The sequence below is a fragment of the Lutra lutra genome, chromosome 4 (genome assembly GCF_902655055.1).
Source record: "Lutra lutra chromosome 4, mLutLut1.2, whole genome shotgun sequence".
NCBI lineage: Eukaryota > Metazoa > Chordata > Mammalia > Carnivora > Mustelidae > Lutra > Lutra lutra.
Genome location: NC_062281.1, coordinates 153984629 through 154002689, shown reverse-complemented (window position 1 = coordinate 154002689; position 18061 = coordinate 153984629). Strand labels below are relative to the sequence as shown.

Here is an 18061-nt window from a genome sequence, read left to right as displayed (position 1 = left end):
CATTCCTGAAGAAAGTGGTGCCCCAATAAAAGGACCTCTCTGTGCTTTAACCTCTCCCTTCTTCCCCTCTTTCCTCCCCTGGGAAAAAAAAAGGCCCCAAAACTTATTACAGAAAAGTAGGAAAAAAATCACATGACAAGCAATAATGAATCTACCCTCCAGAGTTAAGATTTAGTTATTTAGATTTAGTTAAGATTTAGTAATTTTTGCTTTAGACTTCTTTTTCTATTAAGTTTAGTAAAATCAAAGGCCTCTTTTCTCCCCAGTTGTATTCCTTTCGTTCTCTCCCCAGTCAACCAGTTTCCTAAATATGCCGTGTATGCTTCAGGAGCTGCTGCTGTCTCTAGACACACAGACACGCAGATGCACAGACACATGGTAGGGGCACCTCGATTGTAGCACAATTGGCCACGCTGCTCTTCCAGGGGGCCATACGACTCTGCACTCCCATTAGCAGCATGTGAGAATTTCCAACTTCCATCTCCCCAGCCTCAAAAACGGTCATTCTCAGACACCTGGTGGGTACAGAATGGTGTCTTCGGGTGCCGGTGGTTTCATTTGTACACCTCTAGTAATTACTATTGCTACGACTATTCACTATTACTGAACACTCACTTTTACCACACACTGTACCAAATGCTGTGTGTATGTGAACTCATTTAGTCCTCCCAGCCATAGGGTATGGGGACCATGATCTCCATTTTACAGATGAAAACACTGAGGCACAGAGACATTTAGTTGCTCAAGGTTCACAGCTGAAAAGAGGCAGAGCCGGGATACAGGTCTGGCTCCTGTACCCACACCTTTACTTCTGTAAAGCGTTTCTCAGACCCGCAGCATCTGCATCATCTGAGAGCTGGTTAGAAGTAGGGTCTCACTGCGGCCCTGTCGAAGAACCTGCATCTTAACAAGGTCCTCAGGAGATTCAAATGGAGAGCCTTGCCTGACTCCATGTATTGTGCTGCCCATTTTTGTATATTGGTCATAAGGATTTCCTCCCTGGCATGTTGCTTTTTTGTATCTGTTGTTCATTTTTCTACAGGTGGTTTGTCTTTTTCTTGATTTGTGGATTTCTTTATGCTGGACTGTAGCCTGTCACTTGCTTAGAGTAGCTTCTGAGGGCTCCCTCTGCCTTTCTAAATCCATCTTTTGTGCCCAGAACCAACTAAAAATCTCACTTCATGAAGCCTTCTTTGACTCTTCCTCCTTCCCCGGATTTACCTATCCCTCTATGCCTTCCTGTCTGAGGCTTGTCTTGGCCCGGTGGTGGCTAGGAGAGACTGGACACGAAACCAGCCAACCTCAGCTTGGCAGACAGACCTGGGTCTTCATCCCAACTCTGCCCAACTAATTTAAGGTGTGAGGTCACAGCCTCTTGAAACTCATGTCCTCACCTGGAGAATGAGGACAAGAACACTTGCCTCAGAGCATGGTTGTTAGAATGAAGTCAGTGCACGTATGTGAAAATGTTCTGTTCCCTTTGGGGGCACAGTATTGTTTCTGGAGGCCTCGGTTTGTGGACAATTACAGAGAGCTGCAAGGAACTGCTTTTTAGTCCAGGGCCCATCTCTGGGTTAGAGAATCCTAATGGGCACCACCATTAGATGGACCCAGGGACTTCCTCCCAGACCTGCCTAGAGGTGAGGCCTGTCCCTGGCTCAGCATTTATCACTCCTCCCCAAGGCCTCCTATAACTTGCGGAGCCCTGACTGGTGCCTCTCTTCTCTCAGACTGTCTATTCAACTCTGGAATGGAAATGGCGGGCCCCAGCCTGCTTTCCTAAGAGAATATGGTCAGCACCCATCGAAGGGGATGGTGAGACTGCTCTAAAGGACTTGGAGGAGGGTGCGGACAAACACCATCATGACAGAGCTGAGCAGACCCTGTTATAAGACAGCATTACAATATTGTTTAATGCAGATGATCCAGATTTTATTGAAGTTTACAGACATATGTGTCATGAACCGACAGACGCAGGGCCCCAGCAACGACTGTGTGACAGTGTATCTTGAGGTAACATTATCAAGCTTTTGTTGTCTAACCAGTTGCTGAATTCTTTCCACCCAAGACTTTAATTATTGCTGTCCCAAGGCTGAAGAACAATTCAAGTATGAAAAGCACACAAGAAACAGTAAAAAAAAAAAAAGGAAAAAAAGGACCAAATAATTTAGAATTGAACAGGCAAACAAACATATTTTGCTCCTAAAATGACAAAGTAAAACTCTGTGTGAACTAACTGCAATTTAAATAAAAACTTAAAAAAAAAAACGACAAAAGTTAGACAACCTCTAACCCAGCGGTTTTAGTACACTTGGATGGGAAAAAAAAATCTTTATTCTCACTAACTTCTAGCTGAAATGTAGCATTTCCTTCAACTATGACTATAGGCCACAATCGACAGTCTACGAGCAGCACCTGCGACTTTGTCACCAACAGAAACCACAGAGATTCAGGTATCACATTACAATGGTTGCAGGTATTTAGAAATAATAACCTGAAATTACTTTGGAATCACAGAGGCTCTAGAACTACCACTAGACCTTAATTTGAGTTAATAAAGAAGTACATATATACACAACCACAAAATTTTAAAAATATCTTAATAACTATAGTTTAACATCCTTTGCAGTCCTTCATATTTAGTGTTTGGCATCTAAAAACACGATTCTGAAGAGTCCACAGCCTTCACCAGATCACTGGAACGGCCCATGGTATGAAAAAGGTTATAAATACCTGCTCTCAACGAGTTAAACCATCAACATCACAGGAAGAGAACACAATTGGGAAGTACATGGAGCTTCGGCAAGCACAAATTTGAGAAAAGGTATATAAACTGTGCTTTGCAATCTAATTATTGCAAGGAGTCGGAAAATCCACAGATTATACAAGCTAGCTTCTCCCAGAAGGCCACATTTTCCACTATTTCACTCTTTTATCTCTATTAGTGTACATACTTCCACCCCCGGACTCAAGCTTAAAACAAGTAGTCAAGGAAAGAAAGGTTAAAAAGGTAGCTCGGATGTTGATGATACACAAATATAAACACGACAGTCTTAGCAACTGGCCACCTGGTGGGAGGGGCTCAGGATCACACTGGGTTCACAGAGGCTGGGTTAGCAAACCTAGAATTTAAGCGTGGTGGTAAGTTGACCTAGTATTGTGCTTTTTAAAAATTTAGCCCAGCGTTCGTCTGGTAAAAAGCTTGGGCTCCACAGACAGCCTTCCCAGTCTGCTTGGCAACACTCAGATTGTGATCAGGACCCCGAGACCAGTCCTAGGATTTACCATCCAAAAATAGAGTGGGGGGATAGAGAGACTTATAGATAAGGGCTCAAAAATATATGTGAAGTAAAATGAAATAGTATTGGGCATTAAAAAAAAAAGAGAACTCTGGGAAGGGAATGGAATTTCCCATTTCAGTATGGCTGGGTAAGTATATAATTTAGTAAATCTTATTGGTTACTACAAAAATGATATCTTCGACTTCTGAACTTGCCCATCTATTTTATCCTCCCCATCGTTGGCAAGTATATGGTTCTAAAACAATGTAACTCTCCTGCTTAAAACCTTCCTATGGCTCCCACTGTGCTCAGGATCAAGTCCAGGTTTTATAAGGTCCTTTATGATCTTGCCTGCCCAGCCGCATCTATAGCTGTGCTTGTGCACGTTTTATCACAACCTGGGAACCCATTTGCTGTCCCCAGCCTTCAGTGTCTAGGTCTTTGAGTGCACTGCTCCCACTGCCTGGAGTACTTTTTTGTTTGACTTTACCTCCTCCTCCAGATTTAAGCTCGGATACCACTTCCTCCCATAGGCCCTCCTATGTCCTCCTACTATACTCTATGCTTATCTTGTCATAGACCTTCTCACATTGACAGTCTGTGAGCAACCAGTCTTGTTTGTTGTTGAAGTCCTATTGCCCAGTACAGGGCATGACACTCAGGCTCTCACAGGGTTGTTGGATAAACTGGGAATCTGAAACAGGATACCTGCACAAAATCCCCACTATGGTGTGGTGGTATGGGGACTCAGATCAGACATGTTTTATAGTCTGCTCCAAAAGTGGGATGGGGAGCGGGACCTGGTTAATTTTATCAGGAAAGGTCTAAAGCCTCTAGATCAATAATTCCCAATATGCATCCTAAGATGCTTATGGGCCCATAAAAATATTAACAGCTAATTTATATATTTCAAAAATAATGGAAATGACACATATATTTAGGATAAAGCCAGGCGAATAACAAAGGATAAAGTTGTTTTGCTTTTGGTTGGACTATCAAAGTAAAAATAGTAGGTTTCATGGGGTGATCAGCGGCTCAGGTTGGCTGATAACGCGTCGCAGAAATCTCTGAGACAAGACTGATAGGCCAAATAACCTAGTAATTTCTGGTTTACGGGGAAAATAGATCATAAATAAAAGGGTCTGTAAAGTTTTGTTAAGAGACTGGCAATCTTGGGCCTAAAACATCCATTACGGTGGTTACTACCGTGTCTGCAACTGCCTGAATTAGTATGTCTCTTAGACCAGGGACCTCATACAAGGACCTTAGGAAATGGGAGGTTTGAACCAGAGACTCAAGGGTCTTGACAATTTGCCTAGGACCAAGCTAAGATTCTCAAGATGCTGTGTGGCAGGAAAGCAGGGCTGCTTGTCTCATGGAAGCAGGTGAAGAGGGACCCATCCAAGAAGGGCTAAACTTTAAAAAAGGGACTGGTTTTGTTGACTGTGTTGGAATTTCAAGTCAAACATGCTTGTGCGTTTTTAGAGGGGTGGTGAGTTTTTTGTTTAAAGTAAAACTCTTTTCAAAAACGTCAGTCTGATTTAATGCTAAACTAAAAAAGGCACAACACGAATATTTGAGCGCCTACTAAATAACAGGAATGGCTGGGTATTTCCACATATATGGAATTGTTTCTTAAACAAGGGGAAAGTTTATCTAAACTTGAATCAGGACTTTCAAGAGAAATGAGTGTTGTAGGGACACTTCATTCAAGAAGCAAAGAGAAAAAAAAAAAAGAAGAAGAAGCAAAGAGAAACAAGACCAAAGGAAGGGGGGCGAATCTGGGAAAATTACTCACTTGCTCTTTCTTACCTAGGCTTCACTTTGCACTTCACTTCCCTCAGAGGGAAGGCCTTTCCTAACAGCGGCCTCTCAGGCTGCTACACACACGCAGCACTTGGCAGATCTCCCCCTCCGCTTGCTTCGTGCACTGCATTACTAGGAAGCCTGTGGGGGGGGGGGGTTTAGCTGACTCCAATCTTTTCCTCATATTTTCAACTGTTTTCTCACAAAAAAATAAGAAAGAGACAACGACCACTTGATGACTGCCTTGTAATTCCTTCCCTCCTCTCCATCTGGATGTGTGCACAGAATTTCAAACCCTCTTGTCTTCCAAATCCAGACCTATCATTTGGTGACCAAAGTGTTAGTTGTGTAGTTAACTGTGTGTCCTCCTGACTCCGAGAGAGCTGGTGGCCTGGCTGGCAGGTAAGGTGTGACTCCCTGCGGTCCAGTGGCCCTACGGCCCGTGCCAGCAATGCCCTGTGTGCCCTGGGCATCGGGAAGGCACTGCTCTGCAAAGTTCTGTAACACTTCGTGCTGAGACTGTGGTGTTCTGTGTCACTCTTCCTTTTAAATCTGCATCACTGTATGTTAAAAGAATGATAATAACAAGTCTTTGCCAAGTAAAACCTATACTTAATACTGCATCGCAAGAGTCTAATTCTCACAGGCAACATGAGAAATTTTCTCTGAAAATATCTTTAACTTACATATGCTATGCTTCCTAACAAAGAAAAATAGTTCTTTGGAAAGACTCATCCAACAAAAATCCGATAGCCTACACAAAATAACATACAACGCACTTTTTACAGGGTCACCTTCGCTTCAGTTTGTTCCCTGACCATCCTGTTACATAGCAATAGACAGAACATTTCAAAATTCTTTTCTGGTTGGGTGGGGGTGAAAGGAACGATCTGGAAAATCGGGAGTATATTAACTCAAATTTCAGCACATAATTATTCAAATAAAATTTTAATGATTTCAGTCAATACAACTGAAAGTGTAGTGTCATTAAATTCCTGCTAAATTTCAAAATACACATTGTGGGCCATTTCTGAGCAAAAGCATCAAATCCTATTGAGTATTGAGTTTATTAACTAAGGTGACAGACAGTATTATGGCAGGAGGTGGGGAAGAGCAATGATCAGCTCACAGAATTTGGCTAAGAAAGAAAACAAATAAAAACAACGTAAATAATAAAACAGCTACAGGCATTAGTAAAATAAAAATGCAATCCCAATTATCCGTCTCTTAAATTACTAGAAAAGAAATTACAGATAAAGTTACAGCAAATACAGTCTTCACAGATTTGGGTAACTTTATTTGCATTTTATAGTGATTTTTAAGACCTAGCCAATGAAACCATCTTTAGAAGCTCTAAGAGGAATGAAAATTTAGATGTCTATTACCCTTACTTTAAAAAAGAAAAAAAAAAAAGCTTAAATTTCTGAATGAGCAAGATTCACTTTTGTAGGTAGAGGCCCTGCTTCTTCGTGGTCTTCAGCTTTAGATCTAACAACCACAAGAGAAGAAGACGGGTATCTGTTTAGCTTTTGTTCATTCACAAATTCCAAGTCACCATAAATACTCAGCTTCTGCAAAAGAAAATCAATGCACATTAACGATTTGAATAGTTAAGAACCTCTCTGAGTACGTCTTCAAATAACAATTTAATCTACAGGTATTTGGTAAAACAAAAACAAAAACTCTATACAGACATTTCAAGAATGAAGAACACTTTTACCAGTGTTACTGATACATGATTCAGCTTCCAATGGATGGCCAAAGAAAACTTTTCCACATGTCCCAACTTAAAATACTTAGAAATATAACAACTAAGTATCAAGAAATATTGCTCAGGTTTAAATGGAGTTAGTGTGGGCCAACCAAGAACACTGATGCTGGATGTTTGATGTGTTAGGTGATCAATTCCTTTAAGATCCTTAGCTCTCTGAACAAGTGATCAAATGATTTGGGCTAAGTTTTGACTTTACACACTGGAAAAAGATATTTCAAAAGGCTATGAGTAGAACACAAAATATACATGAAACACTTCAACAACAGATACAAGTCTCTTCATAAATACATAAAAGCTCCTCAAATTATTTCTATCATATCTAAGAAAATACTACAACAGAAGGATGAAAACATAAAACAGAATCAAGATAAATAGCATAAAACTTCCTCGAGTATAACAGTAATGTCTAACATCTTTTGAAAGTAAGTCTACTTGGATTAGGTCTATCTCCTAAAGGCCAAAAAGTAAAGTGAAAAGTTTTTACTAGGGAATAGGTAGATTTCATTAACTCATAAAGCAACAAATCTCTGAATCTATCAATTAAAAACTGAAGTGCTGACATGATTGACAGGGGCAAAAACCACCTAGAAGTACTTGATATTGGAAAAGTATTTTTTCAAAGATGCCGAATAAAGAGCCCTTTCAAGAGATTAAGTATCTACCAATACCGCTACATGCTACAACACGGATGAACCCTCACCACATCATACAAAGTGCAAAGGGTCATGAGAGACCACATTTTGGGTGTCTGTGGCTCAGGGTGGTAGTGACTACTAATGAGTATGAGCTTTCTTTTTGGTGTAATGAAAATGTTCTAAAAGTGCTTGTCGTGATGGTTGCTGACTCGAACATGTTTCAGATGTGGTCTGCTGCCAATTTTTCAAGCCAACAAGTATTCTGCAACAAAGAGGTAGCCTAGTACCTTATACTTTCCCAGTAAGGGAATATCTTTCAGACAAATTCAGCAGTTGAAGGATTGGACATAAATCTGATATAACGTGGCCTCCTTAAAACTCAGAATTAGCATGCGATCATTTGCTCTGGGACACTGGGCAAGAAAAACTTTCAGAAATTTACCTAACAGCATTTAAAGACCTTTGAACGGCAACCAGGAACTGTTATAATGATTTCAAACACTGACATGGAAGAAGCTATCTAGAGCAGGAAGAAAGTGTAAAATGTGTGCAGAGAAATGAATGGGAGCATTTGGATAATCTGTAGTATGTATACCGATTTTGTGTCTATTCTGCATTCTCAAATTACCAATTAAATACAAGGGTACAACAGAGATTTTCAATAATATTAACTTTGTAAGTTACCACCCAAGCATCCTTTATGAAAAAATTACTTAAGAAAGTGCTCCAGCAAAAGTAGTTCAAGAAAGCAAAACACACAGAATACAAGAAACAGAAGCAGCTGAGATGACTTAGAAAATGGGAAGAAGGCTAGAACAAAAGAAAAAAGATTCCATTAAGCAGAGATAGTTGCAAGATTCTCTTGAGAAAATTTTAAGTAATTCAGGATCTATTTGCTTGAATGTGACTCTATTCATCACTGTATCTGGTTCTGTTTTGAATATTTACATAATCATAATGCTGTAAATGCTGGTTATTGGATTTTAATTTTTCAAGTCAACCTGTAGCAAAGCACTGAATTATATATATATAAGAACTAACATCTGCATTTTATTGTCAAGGGTCATAATATCTAATGAAAATTGAGATCAAGAGTGTGAGAAGAGGGAAGGAAAGGAAGTAATGAGGAGTCAACTGAAATTTATAAAGTGATCACTCTAAGTCTACAAAATTTACATTACAAAAACCAGAATGTGCAGAGATGAAGGTGATGTGAGAAACAGTATGAGTGAACCAGGCTCCTCATCCTTCAGCAGGAAGACCTTAGATAATGTCTAAAGTTGATAAAACAAAAAACAGAAGATAAAATTAAAATGTGGTAATTAGAAAAATTGCTTAAACTACTAACTGGTTTACCTGAGAAGTGAAGAAAAAGAAGACAATTTAGGAACACGTATTACTTTTATTTTTTAAAGATTATTTATTTGACAGAGAGAGAGAGAGACAGCAAGAGAGGGAACACAAGCAGGGGTAGTGGGAGAGGGAGAAGCAGGCTTCCTGCTGAGCAGGGAGCCTGATGTGGGGCTTGATCCTGGGATTGTGGCCTGAGCCGAAGGCAGATGCTTAATGACTGAGCCACCCAGGCACCCCACACGTATTACTTTTAAAAGTTAAAAAATTAGTAAATATGTATTTGGGCTTTAGGCCTAGCTCTGCCACTAACCAGTTAAATGATCTTAGATAAGCTGCTTAAATCTCTAAAACTCAGTTTCTTTTTTTTTTTTTTTAAAGATTTTATTTATTTATTTGACAGAGAGAGATCACAAGCAGGCAGAGAGGCAGACAGAGAGAGAGGAGGAAGCAGGCTCCCTGATGAGCAGAGAGCCCGATGCGGGGCTCGATCCCAGGACCCTGAGATCATGACCTGAGCTGAAGGCAGAGGCTTAACCCACTGAGCCACCCAGGCGCCCTAAAACTCAGTTTCTTAACAGAATTTGGATTTGAAAACCGTGGAACGTATGTTGTTTTCTGATTTTCTGACGCTTTTAGCAGACTTAACACTTCTGAACAGCAAGGTTCTTGGTCTTTTTTTTTAAGACAAAGAAAATAATGCTTATTACAATTTAAGACATATTCACCCTACTTCCTGAGTCTTGGGAGCCTTCGTCATTTCACTTTGTTCCACCTTGATCATCATATTCTCAATTGTATCTCTTGTCCCTGAACACAGCCTGGCACATAGTAAGTTATTCCCATATGTGACCATCAGTTATTCAACGTATGGGATTTACTAATGTAAATGTTATTAGGAACCTTCCAAAACCCTTCTTCTTTTTTATTTGTATAAAACTGCATCTTCTTTATTTCACATACTTTGAGGTCCGAACAAAATAAATAAAAACCCCACAATACACATCCAAAATCCAATGTCAGATGTTCAAGGCCCTTGTATCCTGACTTAGAAAGACAGGAGGAAAAAGCCCACTTGGAATCAGCAGAGGGAACCAGGTGGGCCAGGGCCACCGAAGGCCACTGGGTAAGCCATGGGGACACTATACAGAGGGCACAAGGTCTGCAGGTAGAAACTCCTACTAATCTACTTGTTCCACAAGAAAGGCATCCTCATCACCCTCAAGGGGGAGGATCTCATCAGGAAGAGCAGCGCTGGGTTTCTGTGCTGTCACTTCATCTGTATCAATGCCCAAGGCCTAACTTGACTATGAGGCAGATGCCGCTGGAGCGGGTCTGGGGATCCTCAAGTGAGAAGCCAGAAGAGAGGAAGTGTAGTTTCAAACACCAGCATCACCAGGTCCTTGACAACCTCATCATTCTTGTTGACCTCTGCCTTCTGCTGCCGTGTCTCCACAATGGGGCAGGCAGGGCTGAGCTCCAGGGGCTTTTTGGCCATCCTGCAGCTCATTGTCAAGTTATTCCAAAGTGCCTGGGCTTTTCCGATCTCCTCTGTGTTAGCTGTCCAGGGTTAGGTGCTAGTCAGTGCAGCAGGTTGAAGACCTAAGTCCACTGGAAATTGTCACCTTTTTTTTTTTTTAAGATTTATTTATTTATTAGAGACAGAGAGACACACAGAGAGAGAGAGAAAATCCTCAAGCAGACTCCCCCGAGTGCAGAACCTTATGCAGGCTCAATCCCAGGACCCTGAGGCCATGACCTGAGCCAAAATCAAGAGTTGGATGCTTAACTGACTGAGCCACCCAGGTGCCCAGAAATTGTCACCTTCTTATCTAAGATTTCTTTCATGAATTTGCAGATGTTTTCATACTTGGCATTGCTCTCCTCCATTTTCTTCTTTTCGTCTTCATTCTCAGGCAGCTCCACGCCCTCCTGTGTAAACAGAGACCAGACTCTTCACATCGAACTCTTTGAGATGCTACATGCAGTATCCATCAATAGGCTCGGTCCTCTAAACTACCTTGAAGCCCTGCTTCTGCATCTGGTCATCAAGAACAGAGGTGACAATGTGCTCCTTGCTCCCACCAGTGACGTTAACAGATGGACTTCTGGGTCTCCTTCATGTGAGAGACATATTCTGAAAAAGAAGTCCTCTCTTCTCTGACTGGGAGGTGTGACAGTGCAGCAACTCAGAGAGGAGTTGCCAGTTAGTCAAGTCCTCATGGATTCCAAGCTTTTAAATTTTTAGAGATTGCCTCATATAATTTTTTATATAGTTCTTATCTTCTGCCAGCTCAAAGAGCTCAAAGCACATGCTCACAGTATTTTTGCAGATGACCTCAGAGATTTTGCTCTGTGGCAGTGTTTCTCAGGCAATGTCCAGGGGCAGATCCTCAGAGTCAACCACAGCCATGGAAGAAGTTGAGATACTTTCATGTCAGGTCATCACAGCTGTCCATGATGAACACACAGCAAACTGAGTTTGATACTGTTCTTTTTATTCTTGTTCTCAGAAATCAAAAGGAGCCCAAGAAGGAATGAATAGCAATGCTCTAAATTCCAACTCACCTTCTAGAGATAAGTGCTTGACTACCAAGTGGTCTTCCGAGTTATTGGTATGACTCTTGTAGAACTCTCCATATTATTGCTGGGTGATGTCATCGGAGTCTCTGGTCCAAATGGGCCTAATCTTGTTCAGTTCTTCCTGATAAATACATTTCTCCTTAATCTTCTTTCTTCTCTTTTTGTTGTCCTTCCTGCTATCATCCTCCTCATCTGAGCCCACATCTTCTGTCTTGGGCTTCTCATTATCTTTATCTTCTTCTTTCTCACCTTTCTCTTCCTCTGCCTTATCAATGATTTCTTTCTCTTATTCCTTCTCCAAAGAAAGGGTGATGGGATAACCTATGAACTGTGAGTGCTTCTTGACCACTTCGTTGACCAGCCTCTCCCAAGTACTCTTGAAGATGGAGGACCACTTGGGCAGCCCAGCCAATGGGCTCACCATGGCCCACATGCATAGTGCAGGAGCCCCCAGGATAAGACTCCCAGGCATACTGCTCATCATCACCATGCTTTGTGATCATGGTCACTTTCTCTGCCACCAGGGAGGTAGAATAACAGCCAAGACCAAACTGTCCCGTCACGGAGAGGTCTGCACCAGCCTAAAGAGACTCCATAAATGTTTTAATACCTGACTTGGCAACGGTTCCCAAATTATTTCTTTTCTTTTTTTTTTTTTTTAAGATTTTATTTATTTGACAGAGAGAAATCACAAGTAAGCAGAGAGGCAGGCATTGAGAGAGGAGGAAGCAGGCTCCCCGCTGAGCAGAAAGCCCGATGTGGGGCTCGAACCCAGGACCTGGGACCATGACCTGAGCCGAAGGCAGCGGCTCAACCCACTGAGTCACCCAGGCGCCCCCCAAATTATTTATTTTCATCCCAAATTTGCATCCCAAATTATTTATGAGGTCAGCTTTGGTTATGTAAAGGAATCTGTCTACCAGAGTCAGGGTGTACTCCTAGGGGTTGGGAATGTCAGTGTTCAGTTTTTAACACTGTCCAACTTGGAAGGGTCTGTCAGGCTCTGATAGAGAATCTTATCTAAGACATCAGAAGCATTATTGATCAATTCCCAAAGGAAAACGTCCTTGCTGGAACAGAAGGCATTGGTGACAAGAAACATGAACTGGGCAATTTCTGCCTGGAAGGTAAGTCTCCACTTCCAGCTCTCCATGGTGCACTTGCTCGGGCACTGCGAGGGAGAGGAGCTGCAAGCACTAGAGACCAGGGTGGGCAGGGACTATGTCCGGCTCACGCTGAAACCAGGCTGCACGGGAGTTGCTCAAGAGAACTAAAACACTTTTTAACTGACCATATAAAATCAGAGGATTGAGATCTTGACAAATAAGAAAAAAGGAAGCACAGATGATGAGATAACACCGAGGAAGCATCTATATCATCACCTGTTACAATAGCATATTTCTGCCTCATCCTCAGGAAGAAATATCCAATACAGCTGCATCCTGTTCTCACATGTCAAGTCTGAGCTGCCGGATGAGGACTATTACGAATGACAACTCTTTATCCTAAATAGATAGCTCAACAAGACCAAGTGTCATCCCATAAAGTTTCAAAAATTACATCTAAAGTCATTTTAATGAAAAAGTACAGAAAAGAGAATGAGCCTTTATAAGTCAAGTCACTCGAAAATGACACTGCTTTAAAATCAGGCAAAGTGGGGCGCCTGGGTGGCTCAGTGGGTTAAAGCCTCTGCCTTCGGCTCGGGTCATGATCCTGGAGTCCTGGGATCGAGCCCCGCATCGGGCTCTCTGCTGGGCGGGGAGCCTGCTTCCCCCCCCTCTCTGCCTGCCTCTCTGCCTACTTGTGATCTCTGTCTGTCAGGTGAGTAAATAAAATCTTAAAAAAAAAAAAAAGAAAGAAAAAAAGACTATAAATCAGCCAAAGAGATGAAATTCTTTGCCACCTTTTCCTGGTCATTATGATCAAATGATGTATGGTGAGTACCTACCACGTGCAAAAAGCAGGCTAAAAGGAATCATTACCGAGCTTTCCTAAATGAGAAAAACAAAGCCGCTCATATGTTTCTAGGATCACACTCCGGATCTTTATCACCACCATTTTAAACTTTGTAGTGACTAGAAAGGAAACTTGTTCTATTTCATGTTTGAGCTCCCAAATACGAGGTCAGTACTGAGGAGACACACATTCTCTCAGCAGGCTCGTGATTTCCTACAAACACACAGAATCATATATGTAAGTAATGTAACAAAATATAAATAACATTGCTCACACCTGAATCATACTTGTAAAACTTAAAATGAAGTCTCAATTTACTAAGGAAAGGGGTAAAAAATAATTTGTGTTTCAATGATAAAATCAATGAAAATGTTTTATGAAAGTGAAAAATAGGTGGATTTTTAGCCAAGAAAACTGCCTAACTTTTGTAATGCTAAGTTTTCAACTATTTTTACAGTAAACAGAGGAAAAAAGTATCAGGGACAGAGTATTTACACTGCAATATATTTTGAAACAAAAAACAAAATATTAGTATGTATTAAAATTATTTATGCTGAAAAAAATCCACTAAAATGGAAACACTACTCAGTTGGTTAAGCATCCAAGACTCTTGGTTTTGGCTCAGGTCATGATCTCTTGGTTGTGGGATCGAGCCCCATGTCGGGCTCTGCACTCAACATGGAGTCTACCTCAGCTTCTCTCTCCCTCTCTCTCCCTTCATTCTCTCTCTCTCTCAAATAAATAAAATCTTAAAAAAAACAATGGAAATACTATAATAGTTCTGGATAATGAGTGATTTTTTTCTGCTTCTTTATATGTACTTTATGTGTACTTCTACAGTAAGTACACAGAATTTTTATAATTAAAAAACAACAGTTGAAACAACATTATTACCCAGCAAGAGGGGGTTTCACATAGAAAATAAAGCCTAAAAGTAGTGAATCTAAGGGGCTGTTTTCCATACATTTTCCCAGGAAACATATCTCCTTAGAAAAGTACAGGCCTTTTGAGGGTGCAGCCATAATTTTGATTATTAAGGATATATAGTAGAGTTCTAGAGAGGGGCAAGAAACATCCATATGGCAGATATCTAGGGGAAATATAACAGCTGCCATTAGGACACCGTGTGTAATGCTGATGCCTTAAGTTGTATGATCACAGGCTCTAAGCCATATGTGGGAACAGTGAGGTGTTTCCCCAAAGAACTTATAAAATAGGAGGTAATTTCTCACAGAAGTAAATCTATACAATCAAAACAAAATTTAGAGCAGTGACAACATCTGAAAGAAAGAGAAGATCAAGAATCATCTGAAAGGGAGGGAAAGATCCCCAGGTCTGGAAGATATAACCAAAACCACAATGAGAAGATGTCATTTCCATTAAGTCGAGTAAGGAGATAAGAGAGGAGAAACCATGAAATGCCCATCTGAGAACTGTTTGGGTAAGAGAGAATTTGAGGATCCTGGCTCAAAAACATGAACCAAGTGGTCCAGCTGGTATCTATCTTTCTAGTGTCAAAGAGGGCACATAAGAGATCAGCTCCTGAATGAAATATATAATCAACTCTCCTAATTAGGGTTTCAGGCTAATTAAAGAGACTTCAGCATACTACTGGCTTTGGAGTGAGAATACCTGGGTAAGTGATACTGTGGCAATTGTACACCCTCTTTTGTAGATTTCATATCTGGAAAATGGGGATAATAACAGCAGCCATCTCACAAGTTACTGAAAGGACTGAATGTGCTAATTCAGGTAAAACACTTGGAACAGTGCCTGGGAGAAAGTGCTTGACATCAATCAGTTGGCCCGGGGACCAGGATTCAGGTTGTAGTGGATCGAGGTAAATTCCACCTGAGGCCAGCCAGCCAGTCTTTCATGACAACTGGACCAATCTCTATAGAGTCATTCTTTTTTTTTTTTTTTTTTTTTTAAAGATTTTATTTATTTATCTGACAGACAGAGATCACAAGTAGGCAGAGAGGCAGGCAGAGAGAGAGGAAGGGAAGCAGGCTCCCTGCTGAGCAGAGAGCCCGATGCGGAACTCAATCTCAGGACCCTGAGATCATGACCTGAGCCGAAGGCAGCGGCTTAACCCACTGAGCCACCCAGGCGCCCTCTATAGAGTCATTCTTTGACAAGAGGGTACCTGGGGTGTTAAGGAAAAGGAACTGTGCTGATACAAAAAGGAAGGAATGAAGTACCACAGGATGGGTGGGGGTCAATAAGGCTTTATTAATATGAGGATATAGAGAGCACAGGGCAGCTCTTTATAAAAGGAAGTAAGAGGCAAAGACATTCCCATGTAAGGTAAGTAATTTCAGTCTTATCAGGAACAACAAAAAATATAGATATCAAAACTAAACAAGAACACAAGTAGGTAATGCAGCAAGAGGATGTTATCTGTATATTCATATCATAAATAGATGAATTCTATAGAAATTTACAAGTATTCTCTAATACTTGCACAATTCAAAGTTCTTCCCAATCCTGTCTAACTTTATCCATTTGATTTCCTAATGAAGTTCTTCTCATCAATTCATTACAGTCCTTCCTTGATAGCTTCTTCTTTTTTTTTTTTTCCAAGAAGAGAGCAAAAGAGAGCACAAGCATGGAGGGGAGGTCAGGAAGAACAGAGGGAGAGAATCTTTTTTTTTTTCTTAATTTGTATTTTTTAAAAATTTTTTATAAACATATAATGTATTTTTATCCCCAGGGGTACAGGTCTGTGAATCGCCAGGTTTACACACTTCACAGCACTCACCATAGCACATACCCTCCCCAATGTCCATAACCCCACCCCCCTCTCCCAACCCCCCCCCCCCCAGCAACCCTCAGTTTGTTTTGTGAGATTAAGAGTCACTTATGGTTTGTCTCCCTCCCAATCCCATCTTGTTTCATTCATTCTTCTCCTACCCCCTTAACTCCCCATGTTGCATCTCCACTTCCTCATATCAGGGAGATCATATGATAGTTGTCTTTCTCCAATTGACTTATTTCACTAAGCATGATACTAGAGGGAGAGAATCTTAAGCAGACTCCACATCCAGCATGGAGTCTGAATTGGGGCTTGATCTCATAGACCCCAAGATCATGACCTGAGCTGAAATCAAGAGTTGGAAGCTTAACCGACTGAGCCACCCAGGCGTCCCACCTGATAGCTTATTCTTGTCTGTAATTGGGAAAATTATCCACTCTCCTCTCTCTCTGCTATTCCATGCCTTACTACCCGTTTTTCAAAATTCAGAGCAAGACCCTCATTATCCAAAAGCCCTTCCTGACAGTCTCAGCACACAGACTCTACTTTCCTTAACACTTTATGCATTTATTATTTGTGCCACCTTATCAGCCACAGGAAATAGTATAGAGGAAAAGGACAGGAGTTGCAAGTCAAAAGACAAGAGCTGAATTCCAGTCTCAATACTTTCACAGCTGTGTAAAACCAGGAAAGTTACCTGGATGAAGTAAGCCTATTTACTTATCTCTAAAGTGAATGACAAAACCTGCTCTAGAGTATTGCTGGATATGGAAGATACATGAAAATATTTTATAAAGTTTAAAGAACTCTATAAATGTTAGTGACCAACGTTATCCTGTTCCAGTTTCTAGCTGCTTATATCACATAGCATCTTAATAAAAAACATGAAATATATTATCATAATCATTACCCATATGTAAACCTTATTTTAAAAAGCTATCTTTAAACTCTATGAAGATAAGACTATCATTCAAGCACCAGGCTAGGCACATGCTATCTGTTATTAGATTCTATTTTAATTTCTTTCCTTTCTTCTTTTAAATATTTTCCCATTACACTTTGGAGGCACAAGAAAACCCAAGTTTATTTCAGTTGGATTTGCTGTCCAGACACATTATTATCCTCTGTTTAGTTACACAAATAACTTTCTTTTCTTGAAAGCTAAGCTGAGTCACCAAATTATAGCCTTTTCCCAACACAAAAATCCTTTACATGGTTAGGTTTCTTGGGCCAGTTAAATTTTAATTACCAAAGAAGTCACAAGAGTTTTCCTTCTCTCTTGGAATTAGATATCAGCACATATTAACTCAAAAATCAAATACTCCAGCCTTGCTGCTCCTAAAGCAGCAATTACTCCTTAACATTTGTGGCAATTAATTTAAAATTCCAAGTAGTTTTACAAGTCTTTCTTCTCACAGATCACTTTAGAAACTGGTGTCAACAGGTTCTTTTCAGGCTCAGGAAACCAGGGAGAGAGAAACACCTTACTCAAACCAGCCAACATATTCGGCACTCCGGTAGTTAGTGTCACAGAAAACTGGGGACAGTCATTCTTGTTCTGCAAACCTGCCATTTCCATGTGTGATTAAAACCACCTAATTTTCTCTCATTCCATTAGTAGAGAGGCCTTGTTTTTCCAGTTAACAAATTAGGCATTTAAAATGGCAAATCACATGGTTCAGTGTTCAAGTGGCCAAAGGGCTTGGGTTAAATTTACCTCAGAGGGAACATACTGCTCCACAGCCGTAGCGACGGTCGCACAACAGATCCAGAGCAATACCATCACCGAGAGGACGAGAGTCGTGGTTAAAATCCACCCAGAGTTACTGAAAAACAAGGTAGTCATGTTAAAATTTCATAATATAAAACAACAGATTCTTAATAATGAAAGGCATCAACCTTATGCACTTGGTTTAATAAC

The 18061-nt window shown here is 40.7% G+C and overlaps 1 protein-coding gene and 1 pseudogene across 4 annotated transcripts in view; both read right to left on the bottom strand.

Annotated features, from left to right (window-relative positions):
- Positions 1–6019: 6019 nt before the first annotated feature.
- Positions 6020–18061, bottom strand: part of TMEM59 (transmembrane protein 59) — a 29803-nt gene continuing 17761 nt past the window's right edge. For all 4 annotated transcript variants that reach the window (XM_047728757.1, XM_047728758.1, XM_047728759.1 and 1 more), the window contains 2 exons: positions 17858–17966; positions 6020–6658 (listed from right to left, as the gene is read on the bottom strand). In XM_047728757.1, coding sequence (XP_047584713.1) covers positions 6503–6658; positions 17858–17966 — 265 coding nt within the window. In that variant the 3' untranslated portion in view covers positions 6020–6502. The remainder of the gene's footprint in view (positions 6659–17857; positions 17967–18061) is intronic.
- Positions 9503–11305, bottom strand: LOC125099287 (heat shock protein HSP 90-beta-like; annotated as a pseudogene).